Source organism: Nelusetta ayraudi, unplaced genomic scaffold (assembly GCF_046127955.1).
Source record: "Nelusetta ayraudi isolate G7.1 ecotype Tasmania unplaced genomic scaffold, CSIRO-AGI_Nayr_v1 ptg000005l, whole genome shotgun sequence".
Classification (NCBI taxonomy): domain Eukaryota; kingdom Metazoa; phylum Chordata; class Actinopteri; order Tetraodontiformes; family Monacanthidae; genus Nelusetta; species Nelusetta ayraudi.
The window spans coordinates 1,105,518-1,133,354 of record NW_027466055.1 but is presented as its reverse complement, the minus strand read 5'-3'; the positions used below and the strand labels follow the sequence as shown (position 1 = coordinate 1,133,354).

At 43.0% G+C, this 27,837-nt stretch overlaps 3 protein-coding genes across 7 annotated transcripts in view; all 3 read left to right on the top strand.

Moving 5' to 3' along the window:
• Positions 1–341: 341 nt before the first annotated feature.
• ercc3 (excision repair cross-complementation group 3) overlaps positions 342–27,837 on the top strand; it is a 172,274-nt gene continuing 144,778 nt past the window's right edge. The window contains exons 1-14 of one of the 2 annotated variants that reach the window (XR_012929080.1): positions 342–736; positions 958–1,157; positions 1,310–1,596; positions 1,695–1,830; positions 2,175–2,336; positions 2,448–2,652; positions 2,891–3,205; positions 3,320–3,504; positions 3,805–4,007; positions 4,126–4,222; positions 4,551–4,668; positions 4,796–4,914; positions 5,354–5,503; positions 5,614–5,814. Coding sequence is in view for 1 of the 2 variants with exons in the window: in XM_076047361.1 (XP_075903476.1) it covers positions 709–736; positions 958–1,157; positions 1,310–1,596; positions 1,695–1,830; positions 2,175–2,336; positions 2,448–2,652; positions 2,891–3,205; positions 3,320–3,504; positions 3,805–4,007; positions 4,126–4,222; positions 4,551–4,668; positions 4,796–4,914; positions 5,354–5,503; positions 5,614–5,751 (2,343 nt within the window). In the remaining variant the exon portion in view is untranslated. Of the gene's footprint in view, positions 737–957; positions 1,158–1,309; positions 1,597–1,694; positions 1,831–2,174; positions 2,337–2,447; positions 2,653–2,890; positions 3,206–3,319; positions 3,505–3,804; positions 4,008–4,125; positions 4,223–4,550; positions 4,669–4,795; positions 4,915–5,353; positions 5,504–5,613; positions 6,167–27,837 lie in introns of those variants that run through there. The other variant, XM_076047361.1, reaches the window with a different exon arrangement.
• cyp27c1 (cytochrome P450, family 27, subfamily C, polypeptide 1) lies at positions 7,752–15,556 on the top strand. 2 transcript variants are annotated; one of them, XM_076047345.1, is made up of 9 exons: positions 7,754–8,194; positions 8,788–8,978; positions 9,149–9,348; positions 9,543–9,752; positions 10,379–10,542; positions 13,085–13,251; positions 13,516–13,594; positions 13,814–14,017; positions 14,386–15,556. In XM_076047345.1, the coding sequence occupies exons 1-9, from the start codon at positions 7,892–7,894 to the stop codon at positions 14,503–14,505; spliced, it is 1,638 nt and encodes a 545-aa protein (XP_075903460.1). In that variant the 5' UTR covers positions 7,754–7,891; the 3' UTR covers positions 14,506–15,556. The 2 variants fall into 2 exon arrangements, with proteins under 2 accessions (XP_075903467.1, XP_075903460.1); XM_076047352.1 differs by lacking the exon at positions 14,386–15,556 and having other exon boundaries at positions 7,752–8,194; positions 13,516–13,634; positions 13,814–13,942.
• Positions 16,360–26,611, top strand: rbm26 (RNA binding motif protein 26). Of its 3 annotated transcripts, none has more exons than XM_076047321.1 (22): positions 16,360–16,825; positions 17,013–17,131; positions 17,269–17,387; positions 17,581–17,672; positions 17,774–18,045; positions 18,386–18,658; positions 19,089–19,331; positions 19,554–19,694; positions 19,785–19,925; positions 20,589–20,697; positions 20,856–21,012; positions 21,485–21,655; positions 22,640–22,738; positions 23,159–23,227; positions 23,314–23,412; positions 23,497–23,571; positions 23,843–24,010; positions 24,195–24,299; positions 24,459–24,662; positions 25,293–25,379; positions 25,480–25,593; positions 25,955–26,611. In XM_076047321.1, exons 1-22 carry the CDS (start codon positions 16,767–16,769, stop codon positions 26,042–26,044), a joined length of 3,006 nt encoding a protein of 1,001 aa, XP_075903436.1. In that variant the 5' UTR covers positions 16,360–16,766; the 3' UTR covers positions 26,045–26,611. The 3 variants fall into 3 exon arrangements, with proteins under 3 accessions (XP_075903436.1, XP_075903445.1, XP_075903428.1); XM_076047313.1 differs by having other exon boundaries at positions 16,361–16,825; positions 22,637–22,738; XM_076047330.1 differs by lacking the exon at positions 22,640–22,738.

The window sequence follows — 27,837 nt, the reverse complement described above, 5'->3', positions numbered from 1 at the left end:
CGAAATAAATTGACAAAACTTTTAAAATGTTAGCACGTAAATTGATTTAAAAACTGTTTCTTTGAATTTTAATAGTATGTGTAATATCATTTTCTGTAGTCACCCATTGTGTCGGATCTTATTTTACGCTGAAAAGCCAAATCAGGATATTTAGATAAAATGAATATAATACTATACCAGATATTAAGAGTTTGTTATGGGGCCATTTAATCTGCACCTAAACAGGAAACGTTTATACTTCAACCATGCAGTGAAACTGTAAAAGCAAAATCAATGATATATATAGACCGCCGGCAAAGACGGCTTTACTGGGGAAATTGAGAAAATCATGCTACATATACAGTCTCTCTTCGGGCTATTTTCAGGAAAGAAAAAAATTAGACTCTCAAAACACTGAAAGATCCATATAAGCTTACGGATGATGGTCAAAGGGGAAACTATCTTTACGAAATACAGACGCAGGATTGCAAAATGACGACGCAGCCATGGTCGATCTGATCACACTCCAGCATTGTAGGTGGCGGTAATACACCTTCAAACATTGACTGCTACCCGCGATAAAATAGAAGAAGAAGAAGTGCGAACAACAAAATGTCAATAGCATTCCAGTGAAAGCTGTGGAAATCGGACTTAGTAAGATGGAGAAGACGATATTAAGAGTCTAGAAATTAAATATCATAATTTAAAGGCTATTAAATAAAATTTAAGATGGGTAAAAAGGATAAAGTCGATCGAGGTGAGTTGTTTTTATGGAATCGTCACCCACTACAGTTTTACCAAGCTAGCTTGTAGCTAATGATTTGAAGGGTTAGGGTTAGGGTTAGGGTTTATTTACGTCAAGTAAACATATACACAACCCTAACCCTTATATGGACATTAACGGCATCTTAATTATCTTGATTTTATTTTTTGTGAATTAGTTGAAGTCAAAATCTCTCTTGCATTTCGTCCCTCCAGACAAGAAATCTAAAAAACGAGCGGTTGAAGAGGAAGAAGATGAAGATGAGTTTGTGGGAACCGACTCTCAGGAAGCCATACCTGCTGCTGCAGGGAAACAGGTGGATGAGTCTAGTACTAAGGTGGATGAGTATGGAGCCAAAGACTACCGTGGGCAGATGCAGTTGAAGAATGATCACAATTCACGTCCGCTCTGGGTGGTAAGTTTTGCTTACAATTGATGATTTTACGACATAGGACATGTAAAATAATCTTCTTATACAATATTTCCAAATGTAAGATGAGAACAGTGGAGAAAATTACAGCGCTTTGTCTGATGTGTTGATTTATAATCTCTTTTTGTTCTTTTCAGGCTCCAGATGGACATATTTTTCTGGAGGCATTTTCCCCAGTGTATAGATATGCTCAGGATTTCCTGGTTGCTATTGCAGAACCAGTGTGCAGGCCTAACCATGTGCACGAGTACAAATTAACTGCATATTCTCTCTATGCTGCTGTAAGTGTGGGGCTGCAGACCTCTGATATAGTGGAGTACCTGCAAAAGCTCAGCAAGACGTCCGTTCCTGAAGGAATTGTTCAGTTTATCCAGCTCTGTACAGTGAGCTATGGCAAAGTCAAGCTAGTACTCAAACACAATAGGTAATGCTGTTTGAATAGCCACTCTTTCTTTCTGTCTCCACATTGAAAACCATCTCCTCAGAGCACCCATGTAATCTGTGATGCTTTTACACCTGTAGGTATTTTGTAGAGAGCGCCTTTCCCGATGTGATCCAGCGGCTTCTGCAAGACAAAGTGATCCGGGAATGTCGTCTTCGTACCACAGATGGAGATGACACTGAGCTCATTACTGAGGTCATCCACAGCAAGTCAGCGGTATGCCTTCCAATAATGATTAATACCGACACCAAATTGCGTCACAATAACCTAGTAATTCTGACAGATGGATTGTGCAGTTTATTAATTTAAACCTGGTACAGTTTGTAACAAGGAGGATGTGAGCTTGGTGTTTACACCATTGTGAATTTTACCCATTCCCATTCTGAATTTACATTATTCTACACTTACCTTTTAAAAGGAGCTGTGCAAACCTGATTTATCATTTGGTACAAAATCATCAGCAAAAATATGAGACATGCCTTAGAGCGGCAGCTAGATGGCAGCACAGAAAAGCCTTTGACAAACAGGAGTTTTAATATATATATATATTTTTTTCAAAGATCTCAAAGACTGTGGAGAAGGCGGGTCCCTCAGCTCCACAGCAGCCAAACGATGGACAGACCCAAGCAGTTCCAGAAGACATCTTCAGTTATTATGAACAGATGGACAAAGAGGAAGAAGAGGAGGAAGAGACTCAGACTGTGTCCTTTGAGATCCGTCAGGTATTCATCTGATCTTTTTCACTGGTTTGTGACCAGCACATGCACACTGTCATGAATAATCCAGCAGCTTCTTGCAACACCAGTGTTGTGTTCCTCTTTGATGTGGTGTAGGAGATGATCGAAGTGCTGCAAAAACGCTGCATTGAGCTGGAGTACCCTCTCCTTGCCGAATACGACTTTCGCAATGACACCGTCAACCCGGACATCAACATAGACCTGAAGCCTACAGCTGTTCTGAGACCATATCAGGAAAAAAGTCTGCGCAAGATGTTTGGGAACGGACGCGCTCGCTCTGGGGTCATTGTGCTGCCCTGCGGTGAGACAGCTGTTCTGGACCATTAAGTGTCACAACAATAAGCACATAAAGAAAATAAATCGCTCTTAGATTGCAGAAACAGAGCTCTTTTTTGAAATGGATGTCTTATTTTTCTGTGTGTTTGGTCTTTTTTTAATTAGAGAGTTATTTTTAATTGTTTTAGTAATAGAAGGTATTAAATATGCTTTACTACAGGGTGGTCATTTAAGCTTACGCTCTTCTTCCTTCTCCATTTCAGGAGCGGGAAAATCTCTGGTGGGCGTCACGGCTGCATCCACAGTCCGCAAGCGCTGCCTGGTTTTGGGAAACTCCTCCGTGTCAGTAGAGCAGTGGAAGGCTCAGTTCAAGATGTGGTCCACCATTGACGACTCGCAGATCTGCCGCTTTACCTCAGATGCCAAAGACAAGCCCATCGGTTGCTCTGTGGCCATCAGCACCTATTCCATGTTGGGTCACACCACCAAGCGCTCCTGGGAGGCTGAGAGAGTCATGGAGTGGATGCGGAGCCAGGAGTGGGGACTGATCATCCTGGATGAGGTGCACACGATACCAGGTGATCTGCTACAATAGATGTCTTCTTCCCATCACGGTTGGGTCTTATTTGCAAGACCTGCCTTTGTGTTGCGGCTCTATGTGATTGCAAGCCACCTGTGTGTTTCCTTTGTAGCCAAAATGTTTCGGCGAGTCCTGACCATTGTGCAGGCCCACTGCAAGCTGGGACTCACTGCCACGCTGGTGCGAGAAGATGACAAGATCGTGGACCTCAACTTTCTAATTGGGCCAAAGCTGTTTGAGGCTAACTGGATGGAATTGCAGAACAATGGCTACATTGCCAAAGTGCAGTGTGCTGAGGTGAGTGTATTCAGTGAAGCATCATCAGGAGGATTCAACTTGTAAATTCCACTGACCTCACCATCCTTCATTATTTTGGGTTGTTTTGGGGGTCTGCATTATTTTAACACCCGCATACATCATACACATACATTGTCAATGAGAGCTCTTCCAGAAATAAGGGTGAACAGTAATGATCATAAATGATAGTAGTGTAAGACATACAGCACACATCCCTTTCTTTTTTATGATGTAGTTTAAGTTTTAAAGGGGGGTAAGAACAGTAATTGATCAATGCGGACCTGTCTGTGTGTGATTTAGGTGTGGTGCCCGATGTCCCCAGAGTTTTACAGAGAGTATGTGGCCATCAAGACAAGGAAACGCATCCTCATGTACACGATGAACCCCAACAAATTCCGAGCCTGCCAGTTTCTCATTCGCTTCCATGAACGACGCAACGACAAAATCATTGTCTTTGCCGACAATGTGTTTGCCCTGAAGGAATACGCCATTCGCCTTAACAAGTACTGTTATGTTTAATACATATATACATATATATGAACACGCGTATACTGTTTTGGATGCTTTGGCATTTTGCCTGCTTTAAAGAAAATGTCTGCACTCTTTTCTTCATCTTTTCAGGCCTTATATCTATGGCCCAACCTCCCAAGGCGAGCGTATGCAGATTTTACAGAATTTCAAACACAACCCCAAGATAAATACCATTTTCATCTCCAAGGTAAGCTACCAAGTTAATTGTTGTTCCTTGCACTTTTTATGGTGTAACCATTTGTGTCCAGTAGAGGGAGCATCTGTGTGAGAGGAGTAATCCTAACAGTGCATACAGTAAATACACCGGGCAGTGTGGTACCACCTTTTTTCCATCATTAAATGGGTTCAGAGTTTATTTTGACACTTCAAATGAAGTGAAAATCTCAGTCCGAAGTAAGAATTTCTTTAATTGGTTCCTTGTCAAAGATTGTGTTGTAAGTGAAAGAAATACAAGCAGAGGCTTTGGCACAGTGGTTGCGGGTTCAGTTTCCTCCTTCATGCCCTCTACCTAACAGGTCGGTGACACCTCCTTTGACTTGCCAGAAGCTAATGTTCTGATCCAGATCTCCTCCCATGGCGGATCACGCAGACAGGAAGCTCAGAGGCTTGGCAGAGTCTTGCGAGCCAAGAAAGGTCAGCCTGTTTGCAGAGAAACCCAAAGAATTTACACCATGCTGGCACACGATGACATAACCGTCAGCGTCTCTCCGAGCACAATAACACAGTTCTTCTACCTTCCTCTACCTGTGTGCCTGTTCAGGGATGGTAGCTGAGGAGTACAATGCCTACTTCTATTCACTGGTGTCACAGGACACCCAGGAGATGGCTTACTCCACCAAAAGACAGAGATTCCTGGTGGACCAGGGCTATAGCTTCAAGGTATGTTCATGCTCTTCTACATAGATTCCGACTCCATGCGGAATCCTTCCTCTGATTTGGCCCTTTTCAGAACCCAGTATTTAGCATTTATTTTTCCCTAATCCTAAAATGCTCAAATCATTCCATGTTCAAACTTGTTCTGCCTTTTTCTTTTCTTGTCTTTCTTTTTTATTATTGTGACTCCCGACCCAGATTAGTCTGGTATTATGTGTTCCCTATTGTTTAGTGTCACCAGATCCAGTCTGACTAGGCGTGTGCAATGTGAATCAGGCCCTGCAATTAACGGTGAAATCTAAGACTCATTCTGGGAACAGCTATATGAATCCACTCCAATGCTTTTCAAAATATATTTCTGTCCACCTGTCCTGATAAAGTCTCTTCTTTGTCCAGACAATCCTCTTCGTCGTCTGAAGTCATTTGGTCCGTCCCTCTTTTTCAGGTGATCACAAAACTAGCAGGTATGGATGAGGAGGACTTGATGTTCTCCTCCAGAGATGAACAACAGCAGCTTCTTCAGAAGGTCCTGGCTGCTTCAGACCTGGACGCTGAGGAGGAAGTGGTGGCAGGGGAACTCGGCACACGTCCACAGGTACTCAGAATCCTCCAAAGTGTTGCACTTCACATGTTGCATCTCTCTACAGCCTCATGATTAGATCACAGCATGCAAGTGTTGATTTTTTTCCCCCATTCCTCTCTCAGTTTTCAAGGCGAACAGGGACGATGAGTTCCATGTCTGGCGCCGATGACGCCGTCTACATGGAGTATCAGAGTCGAGGCAGCAAAGCGCTTGCCGCAAATAAGGGCGTCCATCCGCTGTTCAAGCGCTTTAGAAAGTAGATGCTCTCACTGAGATTCCCTGCTTCCGGAATTGTAATGCAAAGCAATGCACGTAATAAGTCTGTATTTATTGTATAATTGCTCAGCCAATTGTTTTCTGAAAAACATTCCACTTGGAGGTAGATGAAATTTGAAGGATCTGTGACTGTTGCCCTTCAGCTTGTTCAAAATCAACTGATTAAAAACCAACGTACTCACGATGTTAGAACTCACGCGAAACCTGAACGCTTTCTAAAAAACATGACTTCATTTGATGTATTTTCCATCAAAGATTCATTTCTTAAAATAGAGAAACTCTCCTCTGTCACTGTCTGACATTTGGAATTTGTACCTTGTTTTGTAATTGCAAAAAAATGCATGTAAAAAGGTTATTTTTTTGTTGAAAATAAAAAAAAAATACTAGTTTGTACTTTAATTTGTGGTATGTAATTCTGTTGTTATTGATAAAAAACAAAACAAAACAGCATTGCCTCACTTTAAGGACACAAAGGTCTGACTGAGAGCCACAACTTGAAATGTTGGGGGTCTACTTCCTCTGCTTGTTGATGACTTGGAAATACTCAAAAGAACAAAAAAAACATGTAGAGCTGCCAAAGTGGTTAGTGTGGGAAAATACCCACCTCTGCCCATCAAGCCCTCACAAGCCAGTAGGGCACGATACCCTGCGAGTGGCCCCCGTCTGTGGCTTGTGTGGTTAAATCTCTGTCTCAGTTTCCTGGCAACTCGCAACTTACTGGCTTGGAATGTGCCAGAAGTGATGGGGTAAAATCAAATTTCAGTGTCTGCTGTACAGGACTTAACGTAGCAAACCAAGAACATTTTTAATGTATAATGGCAGGCTAAATCAAAATGTGAGACATGTTAAAGGCATTTTAAATGTTTCTGCTTAGAAAGATGGCTAAACACTGTGCTTTTAAAGGCAGCCATAAATATAGACTTTAAACCATCACTCTCTGGGTTTGTTTAAAGTCATCATAATCCTCCCTAACAGTTTACCCAACATTGAAGTCAGAGTGGTTGGCTTGTTACATTTGAAAGCCAGCGAAACGTTAAACTTTACAGTGCCATTACTCCCCCAAAATGTCTGTTTTAGTGAAGGATGTCACTTTGAAACCACACACGGATTACTTTTTCTTTGTATCTCAGCTCACAAGCATTTATTTTCAAAGTACCTGCCAAATAGTTTTAAAAAACAACTAATAGCCACTTGCCTGCATGTGCCTGTGTACCAGCCGCAGTGCCGTGTGCACATGTGCTTACATCAGGGGTGGGCAAAGTTTTTGACTGGTGGGCCACAATGGGTTCTGTAATTAAGTAACAGAGCAGCAGCAGTTGGATGGAGTGTTTTGGTGACCCACCTCATAGGAGAAAATAATATGGGATATGCAGAAAACATGTGCTTTCATGTCCATTGAAAAATGAAAAAAAAAGCGCAACAACAAAACCTTAATTTTCTTTGAAGTCCGCTTTGTTTAAGTGACGCTTTCAACTCTCAAAGTAATTTAGAGTTATGTTATTTTTCAGGATATCATCATCATCATCATCATCATCATCATCAATATAGTCTCAAATTCGACGGGCCGGGTTAAAAAGTTTAACGGGCCGCACGTGGCCCCCGGGCCGTAGTTTGCCCATGCCTGACTTACATAAACCGCGTGTGGGAGTTGAGGGGTCCTGCGGCATTGTGCGCACATGGTGGATGTGAACAGGTAATTAATAAGGCGTCCTGCCTCCCATACTACTAGTGTGTCTTTAATCACACACACACACACACACACACACACACACACTGGGGGGGGGGGACTGATTGATTGCCGTGATGTAACCACCACAACTTAACACGGCATTTCTCATGTGTGGGGTGGAGAAAAACCGCCCACTGTGTTTCCATCCCTCCCTTCTCTCCAGGCGATCGCCCAATCCTCGTCCATCTCCGAGCTCCACCGAGCCGCCGTTCAAAAAGCGCCTCGCAAGACAACCTAATCGCAGCATACATTACCACCCAGGAGGGAGGGGTGGGGGGGGAGAAAAAAAAAGGGACGCGTCTTTGCACGTGCCGCGGACATGCACGCCCACATTTGAACCCGTCGCTTATTTTGGAAACCCACCGCGAGTGTGTGCAACTTCCAAAAAGAGAATCATGGCCACCCTCAATAAACTGGCGACGGCGTGCTGGAGGAGCTCCCGGGGTTTAGAGCGGCGCAATGTATGTAATGGGCTCATGTTGACGGCCGTGCGCCTCTTGCACAAGTCGGCGGCCAGCGAGACGTTCGGGATCGCCGCAGCTGGAGAGGAAGCCGCGGCCGAGCCGCTGATAGCGGCGGCGGCGGGCGGCGAGAGCAGCACAGCCAAGAGCCTGAAAGAGATGCCCGGACCCAGCACCTTGTCCAACCTGGTCGAGTTCTTCTGGAGGGACGGCTTCAGCAGGATTCATGAAATCCAGGTGAGGATGAATGCGCGTCGGTGTCGGTGTCGTTGTTGTTGCAGTTTGCGGGATGTTTCGTTGGAGAAAAGTGCGGTAAACTCGCCCCCCCACCCCCCAGACCTTACCGAACTACAGCCGGTTCGTTGCGTAAAAGCGCATCGGAGAACTTTCAGTGGTCACGGGTCGGCTCTAGTCTCCAAGGTGTGAGTTTTGTAATCTCCATCACGTGAGTTACGTCAAACAGTGAACGTGTATCTCTTGTTCGTTTATGTCACGCAACACTTACCTCGTTTTGCCTTTCTTAAAATCAAACAAACGAAAACAGCAGCAACAACAACGCAGTCGTGGAGATTATACATTTATTTATTTTTTTAAATTTGAAATACCTTAATTCTGTTATTGTTAAAAATTCAAGCCCGTTCAAAATTGTGAGGTAAAATAATCGGAGCCCCACCCATAAATGACTCTTAAAAAAATGTGAATTATATTTCTAAGGCTGTTTAATCAGGCAATATTTTCAGATTTAAAAAAAAAAAAAAAAATCCCATTTTTCCCATATTTTACAGATTTTTTTTTTGTCTTATCTTATTTGTGTCACCGTCACTCAACAGATGAAGCACAAGAAAATGTTTGGGAAAATTTTCAAATCCCGCTTCGGGCCCCAGCTGGTGGTTTCCATAGCAGACCGGGACATAGTGGCGGAGGTGCTGCGGGCTGAAGGTGTGGCCCCTCAGAGGGCCAACATGGAGTCGTGGAAGGAGTACAGGGACATGAGGGGCCGCTCCACTGGCCTCATCTCAGCGTGAGAACCTTTCAGACCTTCTCTTTTCTTGTCATGTTTTTGTCAACTAGATCAAGAGTGCACGGTCAATAACATATGTGCAGACCTGCTGTTTCTTAATAGTTTTAGCCAGTGCTTGCCATCAGTCGTCATTCTCCTGTTATGGTTTGTTTTTGGGTTTTTTTTCGCAGTGAAAATGATGATTGGCAGAGGATGCGCAGCGTGCTCAGACAGCTCATCATGCGGCCGCGGGACGTGGCCGTCTTCTCGGATGACGTCAACAGGGTTGTAGATGACCTGGTGAAGAAAATTGAGCTTCTTCGCTGCCAGCACTCTGACAGAAACACTGTCTTCAATGTGAATGACCTGTTCTTCAAATATGCCATGGAAGGTTGGTGATGATCTCTTTCATTGTTTGTTTTTTTTGTAAAGAAAGTATTTAAAAACTTCTACAAGTGATTAAGATAATATCCCTGTGATCGCTTCTCAGTGGCACAATCGTTAAGATGGGTAACAAAGTCTCGTTGCGGCCGTTTCCCATCAAAGAACAACAAAGAAACTTCTTTCTTGTCTTTGGCTTCGCAGGTATAGCAACCATTTTGTACGAGTGCCGACTAGGCTGTTTGGAGGAAGACATTCCGCTGGACACGCAGGAGTACATCAGTGCCCTGCACCTCATGTTCAGCTCCTTCAAGACAACCATGTATGCTGGCGCCATCCCCAAGTGGCTGCGGCCAGTCTTCCCCAAACCGTGGGAGGAGTTCTGTCTCTCCTGGGATGGACTCTTCAAATTCAGTATGTGCTTGTGGGCCAGTGCCTTTTGACTACAAGAGTGGATTAAAAAAAAAAAAAAAAAACTTTTAGTTTACTCGTGAAAATGTTTTCTGCTGAACTGTCCAGCTGCAGCTATTCTATGTGTTTTTATTTCAGGAGGCTATTGCAGTATTGAACTACACCCAGAGACTTGTAGGAAGGGAAAAAACTATATTTATGATGATCATTATTTAAAAAAAAAAAAAAAAAAAAAAAAAATTCTGACTGGGAAAATCTTTTAGGCTTGAGCGTAAAAAGACTTTCTCTTCAAAGTTTTTAAAGTTGCTGTACCCCATAACTTCTTACAACGACATTTTAAACACTACCTGTTTGGTACTTCCCGAGCGCTTCCAGAAATTGGTTGTTTTTTGTTTGTGTTTGAAACTTTTGGGGGGATAAATGGCTTTGAATCAAAAGAAAGGAATGTGAATTTGCATATAAATCTCGGAATGCTGATTTGCATCTAAATCTCCGCTGCTGCATTATGGGGATGTGGGAGCATAGGGTGCCTCTGTTACATAACACGTTCTCTCCTGTTTCCTTTCTGTCCTTAACCCCTCCTACTTTCCCTCATGCATTCATCCCACCTTCTCTATCTCCCATCCCAGGCTGTATTCACGTTGATAAGAGGTTTAAAGAAATCAAATCCCAGCTGGAACGCGGGGAGGAGGTGAAAGGGGGACTGCTCACTCACATGCTCATTGCCAAGGAGATGAGTGTGGAGGAGATCTACGCCAATGTCACAGAGATGCTGCTGGCTGGCGTTGACACGGTGTGTGTGTGTGTGTGTTGCATTTGTGTGTGTTTAAAGGAATAGTTCACTCTTTTGCTACACACCACAGTGAAGAGTCTAAGACACAACATGAAGACACGACTCCACACTGTTTCTACTCAAGTATTCTGCAAACCTGGCAGTCTAGTGTCTCTCAAAATGGTGTTTTCAACAACATGTTTGTGTCTATAAAATCCAGTCTTCCAGACTGGAGCACAGCTGGATGTCAGATCGTATGAACACGTTTCTGTCCAGGAGGCTACAGTGAGTTAAAACCACAGTGTCGGTGTTGCTGTTTCAAGACAAACTAGATTACTGAGCTGTACAGACACTTGGAAAGACACCATGCGGTTGTATGAGGACACGTTTTGTTATCTTTCGTCAGAGCGCTTGGCAACAGTAGCCTTCCTTTGAGCAGAATTCATTGACTCACTAAACTAAAAAAAAAAGTAACGTGGATTCGAAATTGTCACCAGACTCTGGTGGCAATCTCTGGCACCATGGTGCGTAGTAAATGGCTGAAATATTAATTTTGATGCAGATGAACTCTCGCCTTGACAGGTGTGGCGGTGCTGGTGCTGTAGAGGTTGAGGCGGGAAGAATGACGGAGAGTTTGGGTGATGCATGTCTCCGCTTTCGCAGTCAGTGTAAGGTTTCAAAGGTTTTGTAAGGCTTCTGCTGCCTTGTTTGTGACTGTGTAGCTGTGCCAGCGGCAGGTCAGACCAATGAAAGCGGGCCGGGGTGGTGGGGGGGGGGGGGGGCTACAACTCGGAGTCCCACTGACAAACTTGTTCTCACTCAGATTTGGTTTCTTGTCTGTTAGAACTACACAGGGGGTCTCTGGCCTTGTCTCCCGCTGCCAGACATCTGTGTTGTGTGGGCGTGTCTTTCCTCATCAGTTACAAAACAGGACCCATCAAGTCCAAATTTTAGCTTTACGTTATTAAAGTGGGATTTTTTTTTTAACGTAGTCTTTAGCCACATAATAGATAATGTAGAGACAGGAAGCATTTGTGTGTCATGTGCGTGAAAAGGAGGACATAATTGTGATGATGAAAACTGGACCAGGAGAGTTAGTTTGGTGTTTTTGCCAATTAAATAATTAGATCCTTGCATCATGGCAATGACTGGAAAACTTAAAGAAGGTACGGCAAAAATTGTACAAGGGGAGAAATAAAAAGCCTCGTCGCCTCCTTAGCTGTCCCAGCATGTGTGTGAGCACCAGGTTACTTCTGTCTAATTTGTTTTGGGCACTGTCACATCAATGAGATGAACGGACGTGGAGTGTTTTGTTCTGAGCTGGGAGCCACAGAATGAAAGGGTGTGTGTGTTTTTGTTGAACTTGTTGCAACGGCCACATCCCTGTGGGGGGTGGACTTTGCTGAGCCATTACCTGACCCCGTGGCGCATATGCCTTTACTCAGCACACACAAGGGCTGTCAAGACACGTTAGCCACAGCCAGAGTTATAGCACCGACTGGGCAGAGGTGAGATGAGGGGAGGGAGGGAGGGATGGGGGTGAGGAGGGGCAAGGAAGAGGGACGCTGTCGTCAAACAGCAAAGATTGGTTGTTATGTTCGAGATGGGGAAACAGGCGGGAGCGTTTGCTGCGCAATTGCTGTTGGACAAACGGGGAAAAGTAGACGGGAGGAATGGAGAAGGAGTGAGACTTCTATAGCTGTGTTTGGACAAAGATGTTGTAGATACCTCCTGGCTTTTGTCTGAGGTGTTGCCAGCATCTGTCCCAGCTGCTGCTTATCAGGTCCGAGTTGCTCGGATGGAGCGATGATGCAGATAGTGGAGTGGCGTGGCAAATCTGATGCACAACTGTGGAATTTGAAGGTGGGAGGTGAACGCCGCCTCTTAATGCTCTATAGATGATCTCACAGGAGAAGCTGGTGTTAGACCGCCCTCTAGGGTGGGCCAGTGTTTGCATAGAATTTGATCATCCGCCCACGGCATTGAAATTACAACGTCAGGAACATGTGGGTTGTCAAAAGTTTTGGAATGTTGAGACGCCGGACTGGGAACAAGCTTTCAACTTGAAGTCCTCTATTAATTGTTGAAGGTCTAAACCTGTTAAATAATCAAATGGTTGGTGTCATTTTTTTTAAAGGGAAGTTTAAAATGAAAACGGTCACTACATATGTTTTAAAATGCCAGGGAGAAGAGGGGGTTATTGAGAAGAAATTCAGTAGCGTGGATATTCCCGACTTGACTTGATTAACTAATGTTCTTAAACTTGGTGCAGCTGATTACTGTTATGAATGCGGCTCAATTAGGAGCATTTAATCAAGACAAGGCTTGTGTAAGACGAGGAGTAAAGAGCTGAGGCTGCACTTGCGGTAGATTTGAGTGTCTGCTCAACACGTGGTAGGCGCCTCCTCTCCCCCAACAACCCCCCAGTGTTACCAAACTCTTATGCAACACCCCAGAAACTCTCATATCTACTTGGGATATTGTGAAATCTATTTTAATCTTTGAAATGAAGGACAACGTAGATAAAGGGAAATGACTGAGCAGAACTCTGTGTTTATTTTAGACATCATTCACCCTTTCTTGGGCCAGCTACTTGTTGGCAAGACACCCACAAGTCCAGCAGCAAATCTTCACAGAAGTGACAAGGACTCTTGGACATGACAGGGCGGCTTCAGCTGACGACATCCCTCATCTGCCTCTCATCAGAGGGCTGGTCAAAGAAACTCTCAGGTGCACTCTGCTTTCTTTTTGTGTGTTTTCCTGTTTCCCCCCCTCAAGTTGTCCTTGTGACACATTTCAGTAACTTTGCTTGTTGTTGTTTTGTTTTTTTAAGGCTATGCATATCACTCTCTTGTATAAGTCAATTTATTTGTTCATCATCATCATGTGCCTGTCGTCTGCTTGTCTTGTTCACTTTTACATTGTTTTTCGCAAGAACATTAATGTAAAGTGCTGTTGAATAACAGTCTTTGTGTGCCCCTTCTCTGGGAGCAGGCTTTTTCCAGTTCTCCCCGGCAACGGACGTATTACCCAGGATGACTTAGTGGTGGGCGGATATTTCATCCCCAAAGGGGTAAGACCGATGGAGACGTAATAGATTTGAGCCTCTAACAGTGAACATGTGCTGGAAAAGGAAAAGCGTGACTATACCAGTCAGCCAACAACATTACAGTGGAATGTTACTCGATCCCACGTTACTCATATATCTCTCATATTGATGGGAGTACAAGAGTGCAGCTGTTTTCATGACATAGCTGACATTTCCCCTCTGATATCTCATCTGATCTCCCAGACTCAGCTGGCCCTGTGTCACTACACAACATCTCTCGACGAAGAGAACTTCCCCGATGCGTTAGACTTCCGACCGGAGCGCTGGATACGGAAACATTCCACTGATCGTGTCGACAACTTTGGCTCCATTCCATTTGGTTACGGCATCAGGAGCTGCATCGGCAGGAGAATAGCCGAGTTAGAGATGCATCTAGCTCTCACAAGGGTAGGGGAATAATCTTGAGGCTTTTGTGTAAACATATTTTTGAGTATTTGTAGTCATTTTAAAAGCTTTCACTGCCTTTTTGGAAGTTTTGAAACTGGAATTAGTATGTTTGATTCCTGGGGAATTCCATCGGAAACATCCAAATAGGATCGACTTCATTTTGGACTTTCCCGAAATCTTATTTCTTTCACATGATTTGAATTTTTTTTTTTTTTTTCAAAATTTGCCAACCCCTGAATAACCATCCTGTGTGTCAGCTGTGTGACTACAGTTATTTGGCATCTCAATGCAAATTGCACTGAATGAGCACATGGTGAAATGATTTACACAGTCTGAACAACTTTTCTGTGTTTTTCCTCCATTGGCAGATCATTCAGAAGTTCCATATCTCTGTGTCTCCTCTCACTGATGATGTCAAGGCAAAAACTCACGGCCTGCTTTGCCCTGCTACACCAATTAACCTTCGCTTCATCGAGAGGGAAAAGTAGACCGAGAAAGACTCCTTTCTGGAAGGTTTACTGTTATGGCTGTTTTGTGTCCATTCCATGATTTCACAACTTTCATTCTGAGTGTGTAGATACTGGATTGAGACTGAGGTTTTACTCAGATTTATTGTTTTTTTTCCCACTTGTTAGGTTAAAAATGAACGCTGGTATTTTATGTACATTGTTTGTACTTAGTGATAACGCTACATTTGGGAGTTGTGGGAATTCATTTAACTCTATTTAAAAAAAAAAGTGAGAAAATTAATTGAAATCTACTCCTACTGAAATGTTTTATAATGATGTGAATGCATACGTCATATGTGCAGTCACAGTTATACATAATCACAATGGTTTCTGCTTATATGTCTGATTGAATTATTCACTGGCAGTATTGAAGGGCGAATGTGAATGTACTGAAAAGGGCTGTTTTTGAAGGTTCAGCAAGAGCTTTATTTTAAGATTGTGTGGCAAACCAAAATTCTGTTGTAGTTGGCTTTGTTTATTGCACTGCAATGTTTTTATTCAGCATAATGATAAAACATGATTTTAATAAATTTTCCGTACACAAATTTAAAAAAATCTCTTAGATGAGAGGTTAAGTTTGTTTTCCACATTTAATTCTTCATTTTAATTCCAAGGAATTGAAGCATTTTATTAAGTTTAATAATTTTTATCCATATATATATTTTAGATCACATAAACTGATCATGACATTTGCAGTTAATGAAAGCATATTTCTCCACACAGTATCATTCATGTGTATTATTTCAGTAGGTTTGGTTAAGATACTTGTGTACTATGTGTAAAATATTTGTATCAGCACAATGTGGTTTTACTTAAGTTTGGTCATGTGTTTTGTAGAACAGCCCTTGCAAGGAAAAGAGACACGTTGTTGGAATGTACCATTAAAAAGGATCACACTGTTTTTTTTTTATGGGGGAAGACGGAAGGATATATATTTTATGTTTGTGTTCATCTGCTGTTTTCTATGTCAGTTCTTTATACAGTAGTTCCAGTGAAAGTGAAAAACAATAAAACCGTCTAATTATTCCAATATTGTATCCATTACTTTTTATGTTTTTCCAGCCATGGCACCTCTCCTGACTTCAAAGCATGTCTCTTAACTTCCCCTTGAGATACCTTTTACACAAATGTACAGATAGCTATGTTTAATTAATGTCATAATATGGAATCTATACTTTAAATTGTTTGTCAGAAAGGTAACTTTTCTGGATTAAGTTTTGCTTTATGATATATGCATGTTGGTTGCATATATATATAGGTTACAAAGATACACTAAGAACTCTTATGATAAAGAACCCAGTTGATATAACGGAACTATAAATTGATGTTTCACTGCAAAGCTTCCAATCTTTTGATAATTGCCATTATTTTTCATTCCATCAATGGGGAGGAGACCATATCAAATGAACATTAACAGTTTTTTTTTTTTTTTTAAATCTAAGAAACAACTCCAAATTCTCATAGGTTTTCTGCATTCAGTAAAACAATTAACTGTATCTTGACCAGAATTTTATGTATTTATTCAATTATCTATATATCCATTTATTTATTTATTTATTTGAACACATGTAGGCGTGTCTACAGTACAGTCCACTCTTTAGGGTTACCGTTCGGGTAATGTTCAGCAGTGGGACGTTTTAGCCTACAGGGGGCGTGTGCCCTTCAGTTGAGATTAAATTTAATTTTAAAACATATTTTAATTCTGTCCGGATTTAAAAAAAATAGAACAAAAAGTAATTCTGCTAATTTACCTCTATTGATTTCCAAAAAAGAAAAAGAAAAAAAAAAGATTACAACTTTGTTTGACGAAGGAAACAAAACATCGCGATACCTTGCAAACGTGAACACAAGCGGAAGTAAATAGTGGTCATGGCACCGTTAGCTCGCAGGAGGGGATGCAGTAACAGCAAATGACGCGTGGATGCTTTTGTGCTTCTAAAAATATGGATGCTTCGTAAAAGCTGGCCTCATTTGTTTAAACGTTGAGTAATAATAGCCGCGGTTGATTTGCATTGCCCAACAATTCTCCACAGCGGTACTCTAATTGTGCGACGAACCCGAGGCCTTGAGATCCGCTCGCTAACGTGGCTAAGCTGGCCAGCCTGATCGTGGTTGTAGCGAATCTGCTGCTCGGCAGGGCTGCACACGCCACAACTTTCTCCAGTGGATCGACATTTTTGGGCTTTTCCTAGAGCTTTTCCTCCGTTCGTGGTGTAGAGACACTTCGGCGGTCACCTACAATGTTAATTGAAAACCTCGAAGCCTTGAAAACATGGCTGTCTGATACCCTCGAGCCAATGTAAGTAGCTTTAGCTGTTAGCTGTAGCACTCGCTCACTCAATCGCACACTCAGCTCTGTTACGCAAGCTGTATGTGTTGCTTAGGTGCAGGTTCACATTCCTTGACTATTGTTATCGCATGTGTATGTATGCTATCATACGCTGGTTTGGCCTAAAATGTGTTTGTGTGTGTGTTTTCTAATCCAGCTGTGATGCCGATCCCTCTGCCCTCGCAAAGTATGTCGTTGCTTTGGTGAAGAAAGACAAAAGTGAAAAGGAACTTAAAGCCCTGTGTATAGACCAGTTGGATGTATTTCTTCAGAAAGGTAATCAAGCCGCATGTGTCATACTTGGTTGGACGATGTTTAAATTGTTCATAGTGTATTTTTATATATCTCTGTCTGTCTGTGTATCTATCCAATATATATATATATTTTAAACCTGCATCATTACCTTCTTTCAGATACCCAGCTATTTGTGGACAAGCTTTTTGAAGCCATTAACAACAAAAGCTACCTCCCACAACCAGAGCAACCATCCGCTTCGGTGAAGGTTGAAAAAGATGAGCCGAAAAAAGAAGAGGTAATGCTCTCTCTCTTTCTCTGTCTCTCTCTCTGTAGCCTTAGGGTAGTCTAAGGCTCACTTGGACTAAAAAGTACTACTACTGTAGATGTAAGAGATGTGCTTGTAGTGAGACAAATGCATAGACAAGAACTTGCATATCATAAGCTAGGCTTGGCCAAGTATAACCTAAGGTACAATTTTCCTCATTAAGCCAAATCGGGAGGAAGAGCGGGATAAGAAGTTTACACGCAGAGTGAATCACAACTCCCCACAATCCAGCTCTCGCTACGGCAGAGATGCAAGGTGTGTACTCTACATTCAAATTAAAACAGTTGTGTAATTATGTTGAATGTACACCCTAATTGTCAATTATTGACCCGTCTTTGTTTTTACCAACATAACAGGAGAGGAGATGACCGTAAACGGGATGACCGTAACAGGAAGAGGGATTATAATCGCATCCCACCACGGAGGGACTCGTACCGAGATCGGTATAATCGCAGGAGAGGCCGCAGTCGCAGTTACAGTAGAAGTCGCAGCAGAAGTTGGAGCAAGGATCGCATCCGAGACCGTGAGAGGGAAAGGGAGAGGGACAGAGACCGTGACAGAGAGAGGGAGCGAGATCGCAGCAGGAGCCGCTCAAACAGCAGAACTCGCTCCAGGAGCAGAAGTAGAGGCAAGTACTGCATGCATTGATCCAGTCTGGATCAGCTAACGCCCCCTCAGTTCTGTGTTGGACCTCATATTTTACAGTTTATCAATCTGAGTTCATGGCGTTCAAATTCTGTTCTTGTGCTGTTGTTGTGTCAGTAAGCACTACTGGGAAGTAACATTATTTCTTATCTCTTAAAATGACCAAGCTTTGTTGTCCAAGTTATGTCTTGATGAATGTAATTGAACTCATTAGTAGTTCCTGAATTCCCATTGAGTAGATGGCAGACCTTGAAAAAGACAAACAATAAGATTCTCAAATGAAGGTTATTTTACAAACTAACATATTCACTGTTCAATGGCAGAACGCGATGCTGGGAAGTTGAAGTTCGAGCAGGACCACAGACCTGAGAGTGGGGACGGCTACACCCCAGCAGGACTGGTCTCCGCTGCAACCACGTCACACTTCCCTGTACCAACGCTCAGCAGTGCAATCACAGTCATTGCTCCCACGCATCATCATAGCAACAACACCGCTGAGAGCTGGTCCGACTTTCGCCCCGAGCACCCAGTGGATCACGGGCCTTTCGTCAGGGTTCCACCTCTTCTACCACGGAAGCGATGTCGTGACTATGATGGTAAGCAAAGATGATAAAGAGGTTTGCACATGCATAACCATTTTCACACAGTCAGTCTGAGGTCTGAGGCGGCTTTCACAATGAATTTTGGACTCCTTGCAGTTTTGTATAAATGCCTATTAGCCAGCTACAGAAGTAGTGTCAGGTGTGAATTTTTGATGAGTGGCTTGCTGGATCAGCGACCTGCCACTGTGAAAGGATTTGAATACAATGCAGAGAAAAGCAGCAGTAGTACTCTCGCAGTCAACCAGTAGAGAGAGACTAGTGCAAGCAGAGAAATGAGAGAACCGAGGAAAACTGAGGTCTGCAAGCATTGATGAATAAAAAAACAAAAAACATCTCATACTCATCTTAGCTGTCGGTGTGAAAAGGTCGAGCATGCGTGTTTGATTTTTCTATGTTTGATGTGCCTGTTTCTGCTCTTTTTCAGAGAAGGGCTTTTGCATGAGGGGGGACATGTGCCCATTCGACCACGGCAGTGATCCAGTTGTAGTGGAAGATGTCATTTTGCCCAATATGCTGCCCTTTCAACCCCCACCAATCCCTGGTGTGGATGCACCACCACCTCCAGTCCTCCCACCACCACCACCGCTCCTAAATCCACCACCTGTGAACCTCCGACCCCCAGTTCCACCACCAGTCACCCTCCCACCCAGCCTCCCTCCTGTTGCAGGTCAGAGTTCTCCTCTTTATCAGTGAAATACATTGAAGTTATCCTGACCACATTTCTGCCAGGATGAGAATCATGTGTAAATACATTTTACTTTTAAAACATAACAAAAAAAACTCAACTAAAGCAGAGGTTAAAGTGAAATAGAAAAATCTTTTTCATTCTAATTACAATTCACTCACAGTGTCATTGAATTTCTTATTTCACATTTGCTGTTTGCTGCAGGTCCTCCTCCGCCACTTCCTCCGCTGCAGCCGTCAGGCATGGACGCTCCCCCCAATTCCATCACTAGCTCTGTTCCCACTATTGTCACCTCTGGGATGCGACCCTCTCTTCCGCAGGCTTCGATACCACTTTTCAATTCTGGTAATGTTTCAATGGATTGAGCTCCATTTTTGTGTCTGTGAGTCTTTCCAGGCTTGAAATTGAAATGGTGCGTTTCTCTCTCCTGAATAGACAACTATGAGTCGGATGTGTACAATCCTGAGGCTCCCAGCATGACAAATACTTCAAGGCCAGTCTATCGCCACCGGGTCAATGCCCAGAGACCAAATCTGATTGGCCTCACGATGGGGGATATGGACCAGCCGCAGAGAGGTGTTTTTGTTTACATCAACTGAACAATCCCAGATTTGGAGCGATTATCCCTCCATACGCAGGCTCTATCCCTATCCCTTGCTCTCTCTCTATCCCTCGCCCTCTCTCTATCCCTCTCCCTCTCCCTCTCTCTCTCCCTCTGTCTCTGTCTCTCTCCCTCCCTCTCTCTCTCTCTCTCTCTCTCTCTCTCTCTCTCTCTCTCTCCCTTTCTGTCTCTGTCTCCCCCCCGCCCCCCCTCTCTCCCTCTCTCAGTGCATTACTCACTATGATGATCCATCCATGAGGAGAATGCAAACTGTCTAGTTGATATTTGTGCTGGGCGGTTACGACAAAAATCATTGCAGTCTTACACATTTATTCACGGAAGTGTGAACAAACCACACTGTTATATTGCACCGTCATTTTAAATGAAAGTGGGACCTCGTCAGTGATGTCACTCTTGCTGTCCAGCAGAGAGACACACACGCACACACATGCAACACTTCCCTTCATGCCGACGTTGCATGTGACGTAATTACTTGTAATTGTGTTTACTTCAGATATCCAGTGATAAATGATCACATGAAGTCCTAATAATGGCCCAGCCCTACTCAATGCTGTTGTTGGCTGTTTGTTTTATGTGTGGGAAGTTTATCATCTAACCTATTGGTGTTTGTGACCCAGACAAGATTCCAAATAACAGTATGAGGATTGTCATGGAGTCGGATTCAAGGAAGAGACTCGCCGGCGTCCACGATGGCGGTCTCCCCAACAAGAAACCCTGGTTTGCAAAGTAAGGAACCTCCTGCTCTTGCATTTTATTTTATTTTATTTTAGAGCTTAATTGATTTAGAAAAATAAATGAATATAAATCATATTATGCTTAAACATAAGTGGATGTTTATACACCTTCGTGACTAAATAGTGGATTCATCTTCCTCCTCGGCGCAGACCAAACTTTCACAAACCAAACCACCAAGGCTTCAATAAAAGGGTCCCATTCCCTCTTAACACAAAGCTGCTGGTTTGGCAAATTCCCTCCGAGCTCAACAACATCAGCAAACTCAACGAGCATTTCAGCAAGTTTGGTACCATTGTCAACCTGCAGGTCAGTCCCATTTTGTTTCTGTTTGAAAGTCCGTAGTAATAACTTGCTTCCTGTCTAGTGTAGTGTAGTCAGCTTAATTCCAGGTGGTACAGAATCATTAACTTCACAAGACAGATCTGAAGGAAAACAGTTGAATGAGATTTTGTTAATGAGTTTAGATTTTAACGAGTAAAGTTCCCTTTTCCTTTTTTTGAAGAATTAGTTTCAAATATTTGCTTTCTGTGGTTCAAACAACCCACTGGTTAGCAATGGTATGATTTGCACAAGTAGTGACTCAGTAAGGTGAAGGTGTTCTTGTATAAGGATTAAGAACTGTTTAAAAAGATGTCTGATTTTCTAGTACTTCTCTGATCAGCTTTATAAACAGCAAAATTGTTGACAATAGAGTAAAAATCTGTTTTTCTCATAGCTTGTTGACATTGTGTACTAGGTGTACGAATGTTGATTCTATCTGTGTGTGTTTGTCTCAAAGGTCGCCTACAGGAATGACCCAGCGAGTGCACTCATCCAGTTTGCGTCTCCAGACGAGGCCACCAGGGCCATACGCAGCACAGAGGCTGTTCTCAACAACCGCTTCATCTGTATGCAGTGGTACCGCGGCAATGATGATGCTCAGCCTCAGCCTCAGGCCCATCTAGCTATGGTAAAAGTCAAGCCCATTCCTCACAAACGGTCCTTGTAAAACAAATCATTCTTTAAAAAGGGAATTTCAGCATTTGTTCAGCCGGGAAGATGCTTTGAAAAAAAAAAACCTCCAGGAAATTCTTAAAGGGATGCATAGTATAGTAAATCTGATACTTCCAAACACTGAAACATTTTCTATCCACAATGGCAAGTTTTATGCTTCAAACTTTTATTAAATGACAACAGAAGTTTCAGTGAAAATTTGTGCAGCCCCTCTGCTGAGTGAAGCTGCGTTATTCGCTGTAGCTCCACTTCTCACCCGACGCACACTCTGGACCATGCAAATGGCACCAGCCATTATCTGTGAGCATTATGGCTGAAGGCAGCAGAGTGGGAGTGCGCCTCTGAGCATATAAGCCCTGTGCACGCTGGAACACGTAGGATTGCTGCTATTTGCAGAACAATGGATTATGTGTGGCATTTTGCTGGAGATCTTTGACATTTATGGACTTGATTCAGTCGAGATTCAAACTTGCCTTTCGTTCATCTGCTGTGTAAAAAAAAAAAAAAAAACTACACTAGAGTTAATTATATACTGATGTGGAGTAGTAAAAGGTTAATTGTCATGAGAATAATCAATACATGGTGTTATTGTCTGCACGAGGAGTTGGAAGTTGACGACGGCCCTCTGTTCAGCTACTAAAACTTGGAATTTAGTCTCATAATGTTTTAACTTTCACCACGTGACTTTTGGACTTTTATCTGGTAGCATTTTTGTCATTTATATGTTTAAAGAAAAAAAAAACTGACTTTGGTTAATTTCTTTTAGCTGAGGAAATTGCAGTCTGTGCGCCTCCATTGACCTTGTAGAAAGCCATGTTTTTCTAGGGTCTGTTGATTTGCATCAAAGCCTGCAACACAGCGGAGCAGTGAATTTAACATGGGACTCGTTAACCTGTGACTCGGGCCAAACGTAATTGGATGTCACTGTGTCATTCAGCAGCCCTCAGCCACGTCTCTCAAGCAGTCAGTCAAAGATCGACTCGGGCCGCTGATCACTGCCAATACCGAGCCCTCGCAAGATTCCAGCACTGATTCTCAAGTATGTGTGCGTTTATGTGATTTTAATGTGGTGTTGCTTTACTTTCCTTTGTCTATATCTGCATGACAGCCCTCATTTGTCAAGGAAAACACACATTTTCTTGCAAGAACTAGTATTTAATGACAATCTCTATGGCAAGTATGAGCTGTAGTGTCTGGACAGCATGGTCCTGTGTTATGTTGGTCCACTGTAGGACAATGTCTGCTTAGGAAGACAGACAGACAGGCAGGTTGAATGATGCATCCTGCATGTCACCGCTCATTTCAGGTGTGTGTGTGTGTGTGTGTGTGTGTGTGTGTGTGTGTGTGTGTGTGTGTGTGTGTGTGTGTGTGTGTGTGTGTGTGTGTGTGTGTGTGTGTGTGTGTGGTTTTTATGTACAGTTGCACACAAGCACAAAGTTTTCTTGTCTTTTCTTGGTAGAATCCTTCAAAAATGTCTGTAAAGGAGCGATTAGGTTTCTCTGCCAAACCAGCAGCTCCTGTTGAGAAGGTTTGTCCCACCCTCAGCTCAACATTACTTTATTTCACTCGGTACAGATCTTGCAAGTGCTGATTTTTAAAAATTTTTATTAATAGGTGTTTTCAACGTCCATTGGTCTCACGAAAACAGTCTACAATCCTGCTGCTTTGAAGGCAGCCCAGAAAACCTCAGAGGAAGCCCTGAAGAAGAAGCAGGTGAGAAGATCAGAAAGGTTCTGTAATTGGGACAAAGGATTTGTTTTTTTCTTTCCCATTAACATAATATTCATATTCTCACAGGAAGCGCTAAGGTTACAGCAGGATGTGAGGAAGAAGAAACAGGAAATCCTGGAGAAGCACATTGAGACGCAGAAGGTCAGTTCGTCTCCACTAGACAACTTTTCCAGAGTTGTAGAAATGCTGTGACCCAGTTGCCCTCATGCAAAGCTCAAGAACCAACTAGGGACACATTCAATGATATTTTCCAATAACATTTAGCCTTTTCAGCAGTAATATTAAATGAATAATTATTTAAAAAAAAACAGATCTGCTTCCACTCAGTGTTTTCAATGTAAACCTTAAACAGACCTGAGACTTGTGTACTGAACCATCACTGTTCTGTCGTGCCGTTTCTCTCCTCTTGCAGCTCCTCATATCGAAACTTGAAAAGAACAAAACGATGAAGGCAGAGGACAAAGCCAAGATCATGGAGACGCTGGGAGCCTTAACCAAAAGCATCACCAAACTCCAGGAGGAGATCAAAGGGATCTCCAGTAGCAGCAACCCATTGCAGAATGCCAAGAGCAAGGCCCAGGTAGGTTGAAACCAAGGTGGAGTCATACATGCCTCATAGATGCAGTGCTCTTAGGAATCCACGGTGTTGTTGTGTTAATCAGCCTGGTTGTGAAACCTGCTGCTTCCCCACTATGATGATGTCAAGTTGTGCTCGCCAGGAGGTTTTAGACTCTTCCCATCAGGCCACTGTGGCGTCTTTACAGGCCCAGAGGGAGCTGCTGGATGCAGAGCTGGACCTGTACAAGAAGACTCAGGCTGGAGAGGACACGGCTATGTTGAGGATCAAATACACACAGCTCCAGATCGAGGTGACCGCCTGACCGACATCACAACGTCATGAGATGACATGTTGTCCAGAATGACTTGCTAAAGAATCGCCTCAGCTGTTCCTCTGTGAATTTCATATTTTAGCCGATCCTTGATGGGAGGTTTCACGGTTTTCCTTCTTTGTGTGTGGCTTCAACCAGGCCGCCAAGCGTGGACTCCTGGTTCCGGGTCGAGGCCGAGGCGGCCCGGTCCGTGGCCGAGGTTCTCTCCGGGCCCGGGGACGAGGCTCCAGAGGGAGGGGCCGGGGGCTCCCGCGTCACGCTGTGGTGGACCATCGCCCCCGAGCTCTGGAGATCTCTGGCTTCACTGAGGCCGACGGTGTGGACCTGCTGCCGCACTTCGCTGTGAGTTCAGAAAAAGGGAGATGACGCAAAACGCACAAAAAAAAATTATTTCTTCATGTATTATTTATGTGTATCATTTTTTTTTTTTTTTTTTTTTTTACGTCAGTGGGATCAATAGCTTTCAAATTTGAAAATCACGTTATGCAAACTGTATTCTGTTGAGATGCCATCATTTCCCTAATTATTAACGCACTATGCACCGTATCAATTTTTGTATGGAGAATCTCTGAATTGGGAATCGTTTGGATTGAGAATCTTGACCTCAAGAGTCGGATTTAACACCCAAAGATTCACTTCCCTAATCAAAGGTGTGAAACTGCACTAGGTACAAGACAGCTGCACAGAAGATCCTTTTCTATTCACTGTATTTACTTATATAGTACATATTCACTCATCAATTTCTATTACTGATGATAATCGTGCACTGTCACTGGACTGCCCAGCTGCTTTCCCACCAAATCTGGTTTTCCGGTCATTTTCACCAACAAGACTCCAGTATTGAGTGCTGGATTTGGTGCGAATATGGGGCGATGCATAACCCCAAACTCTATGGAATGTGCTGTAATGGAAGGTGGTTGCAGTGAGAGATGATGCTTTGGTTTAAGTGTGTTGTGTTTTGGATTTTTAAAGCAATTTGGAGAGATTGAGGCCTACCAGATCGACGACGGCCACCAGTCTGCTGTCATCACGTACAAGTCGAGGGCAGAGGCGGAGCAGGTGAGCGGCCTCTTCCATGCCCTCCTTTTTTTTTTGAAAATATATTTTCATAGTTGCGCATTATTAAAGTGGTCGGTCTCTCTCCTTCTCCACCTGTGAGGCGGCTCTGCATGGAGCCAAGTTTAAAACGCAGACTTTGCGCCTGGCCTGGCACAAGGCCGTGACTGCAGTCTGCTCGGAGGATCCTGACGAGGCCGAACCAGAGGAGGATGAAGTAACATTCACATTGCTTCACACTAACACCGTTCATTCCAGCACTGCTTGTGATCACTAAGTGTCATTTACGACCTATCCTGTGTTGAATTGTACTGGGTGGACACTAGAGGGAGCCATTGCATATTAAATCAAGTATGTCTCCATTTGCCATTTGAACGGCCACTTCTGGAAAGCCTTTGTTTTTCCTGCAGAGTAACTAGAAATGTTTTTTTTTTTTTTTTTATAAATAAACTCTTTCACTCTTGCTCATTTTTCCGATGCAAAGGCTGAATAATTAGACGATGAAACACTATGGTCTCAAGATAATTGTGCTGGTGAATGGACCACACAGTAACCAGCTCTTTCCTTCTCTCTGTCAGTACCAGGAGGAGTCACTGAGTGACGACGCATTGCTGCAAGATGATGATGAGGAAGAGGATGACAATGAGTCTCGCTCCTGGCGTAGATGAACATCTGTTGCACTGCTCTACATTCAACAATCCAGCAACTTTATAAGGTTTTAGTTCCTGCTAGCAAATCGTTAAGGCACGTGGCCAGATTTGTTTCTTCCTCCTTCAAATTGTCAGAGTACCAGATGTGAATTTGGTTAATTTTAAAACTTAAATAATCTTTTTTTTGTTTGTTTTTTTAAATGCTCTTAATGTAGAAATACTTCTGTTTTTGTTATATTGTTTCACAAAACAATAATGGTTTGTCTTGACTTGTGGCAGAAATCACTTTTTTGAACTGTCAGTTTAACTCAACAAAACCTGTGTTGTATCTGACTGAAGCATAGACTGTAGCTTTTGCAGAATCGTATTTAGTTAACTGGTTTAAAGGCTCATTTGTAAATATTTTATGTCCATTCAAATAATTTGTATGAAAGTTGGCTTCTCAGTTTTTGGCTTTGCTTTGGACTGTACAAAAAATAAAGAGTTGAAATGGTCTGAAAATGAAACTGCCAAGAAGAAAAGAAAAGAAAAAAAAATCTAAATGGCAGTTTAAAAAATTAGCTTAAAAGATCATTTCAAAACAAACACAATCTCCATCTCAAACGTTGCGTTCCTTCCTTACTCAAGGGATGTTTTATACACACCTGCTTACTAGAGGTTCTTCTCCAAGCTCATTAATAAGTAAATACATTTTATTTCAGGGAAAATGTGTCTCTAATGTTGTGCTTAAATCAAACACATTGAGCAGAATATGTGTTTTAAAAAGTGATCTATAAACGCTAAGGACACAACTAGAAGTAGGCACATTTCTTTAGGAGGTGAGAGGTCACGTGAGCGGAAGTGGCTCAGAATGTAGTTTGTTAAAGTGTGAGGCAAAGCGCCGGCAGTTTTCCCTCAAGTTTGGGAACTTTGAGCTCCGAACCACACAACAAGCTGATTTATGAAGCTTTTATTCAGTTGAACGGAACACTGGCAAAGTAGAAAAAAAAATAATGTAAAGTTGAGTGAAGTATTTGCAGTCTAATGTCGCTGGCCGGCTAAAATACAAATAAAATATAAATGTTCTTTATTGTCATTGCAACAAGCGGCTACAATGAAAATTGTTTGGGCTTCCCTCCCATAGTGCAATAAGTTAAACGACAGTCAGATACACAGTTACAAACCCTTTGACACACACATTCACCCCCCAATAAAAACAAAAAAAAGTACAGCAGACGTAACGCCTGTTAATCAAAAAAGCATCTTGTTGACAGATACACGAACCAACACAGTTGTACAGACACAGTTAGCAACAGTGGCTCGCCTTAATTCAATTTAAAACGAGATTCGACGTACAATCTAAAGAAATCCAGGCTCTCCGTCGAGAGGTTGACACACACACACACACACACACACACACACACACACACACACACCTACCTGCGGAGGGGCTTGCCCCAGCGATCCCTCAGCTGGAACGAGGAAGAACAAACAACCCAATCAGCAGCGTCCTGTGCGCCGGCGCTGCTGCGCCACCCCCGGTGCCTGTCACGCTCACACAGATAATTGTGAGAAATCCGATTTGCTCATGCAGAATATCTGCTGTTTATCATTTAAGCCCTTTTACCCTCTGCCGCCTCCGCCAGCAGAGATGCCCTCTGTGCACTCCGTCTCACCCCAGGAGTGTCAAATGTCCCCTTGTGCTGTTGGTTCTCCCCCTCGTCCGTCGCACCGAGCTGCAGGAGTTGCTCCTGTGGATTTTGGCTCGTAGATGTACAAGTTTTTTTTTTGCGAGTAGCGACGTCTGATTGACTTTTCATTGGCACCATGAG

Coding starts and splice junctions, on each gene's coding strand:
- rbm26 (XM_076047313.1), top strand. CDS start 16,767: ATGTTAATTGAAAACCTCGAAGCCTTGAAAACATGGCTGTCTGATACC. Junction 24,011..24,194: donor ATGCCAAGAGCAAGGCCCAG/GTAGGTTGAAAC, acceptor GCGTCTTTACAG/GCCCAGAGGGAGCTGCTGGA. Junction 24,300..24,458: donor ACACACAGCTCCAGATCGAG/GTGACCGCCTGA, acceptor GGCTTCAACCAG/GCCGCCAAGCGTGGACTCCT.
- cyp27c1 (XM_076047345.1), top strand. CDS start 7,892: ATGGCCACCCTCAATAAACTGGCGACGGCGTGCTGGAGGAGCTCCCGG. Junction 9,349..9,542: donor CTTCAAATATGCCATGGAAG/GTTGGTGATGAT, acceptor TTGGCTTCGCAG/GTATAGCAACCATTTTGTAC. Junction 14,018..14,385: donor TGCATCTAGCTCTCACAAGG/GTAGGGGAATAA, acceptor CTCCATTGGCAG/ATCATTCAGAAGTTCCATAT.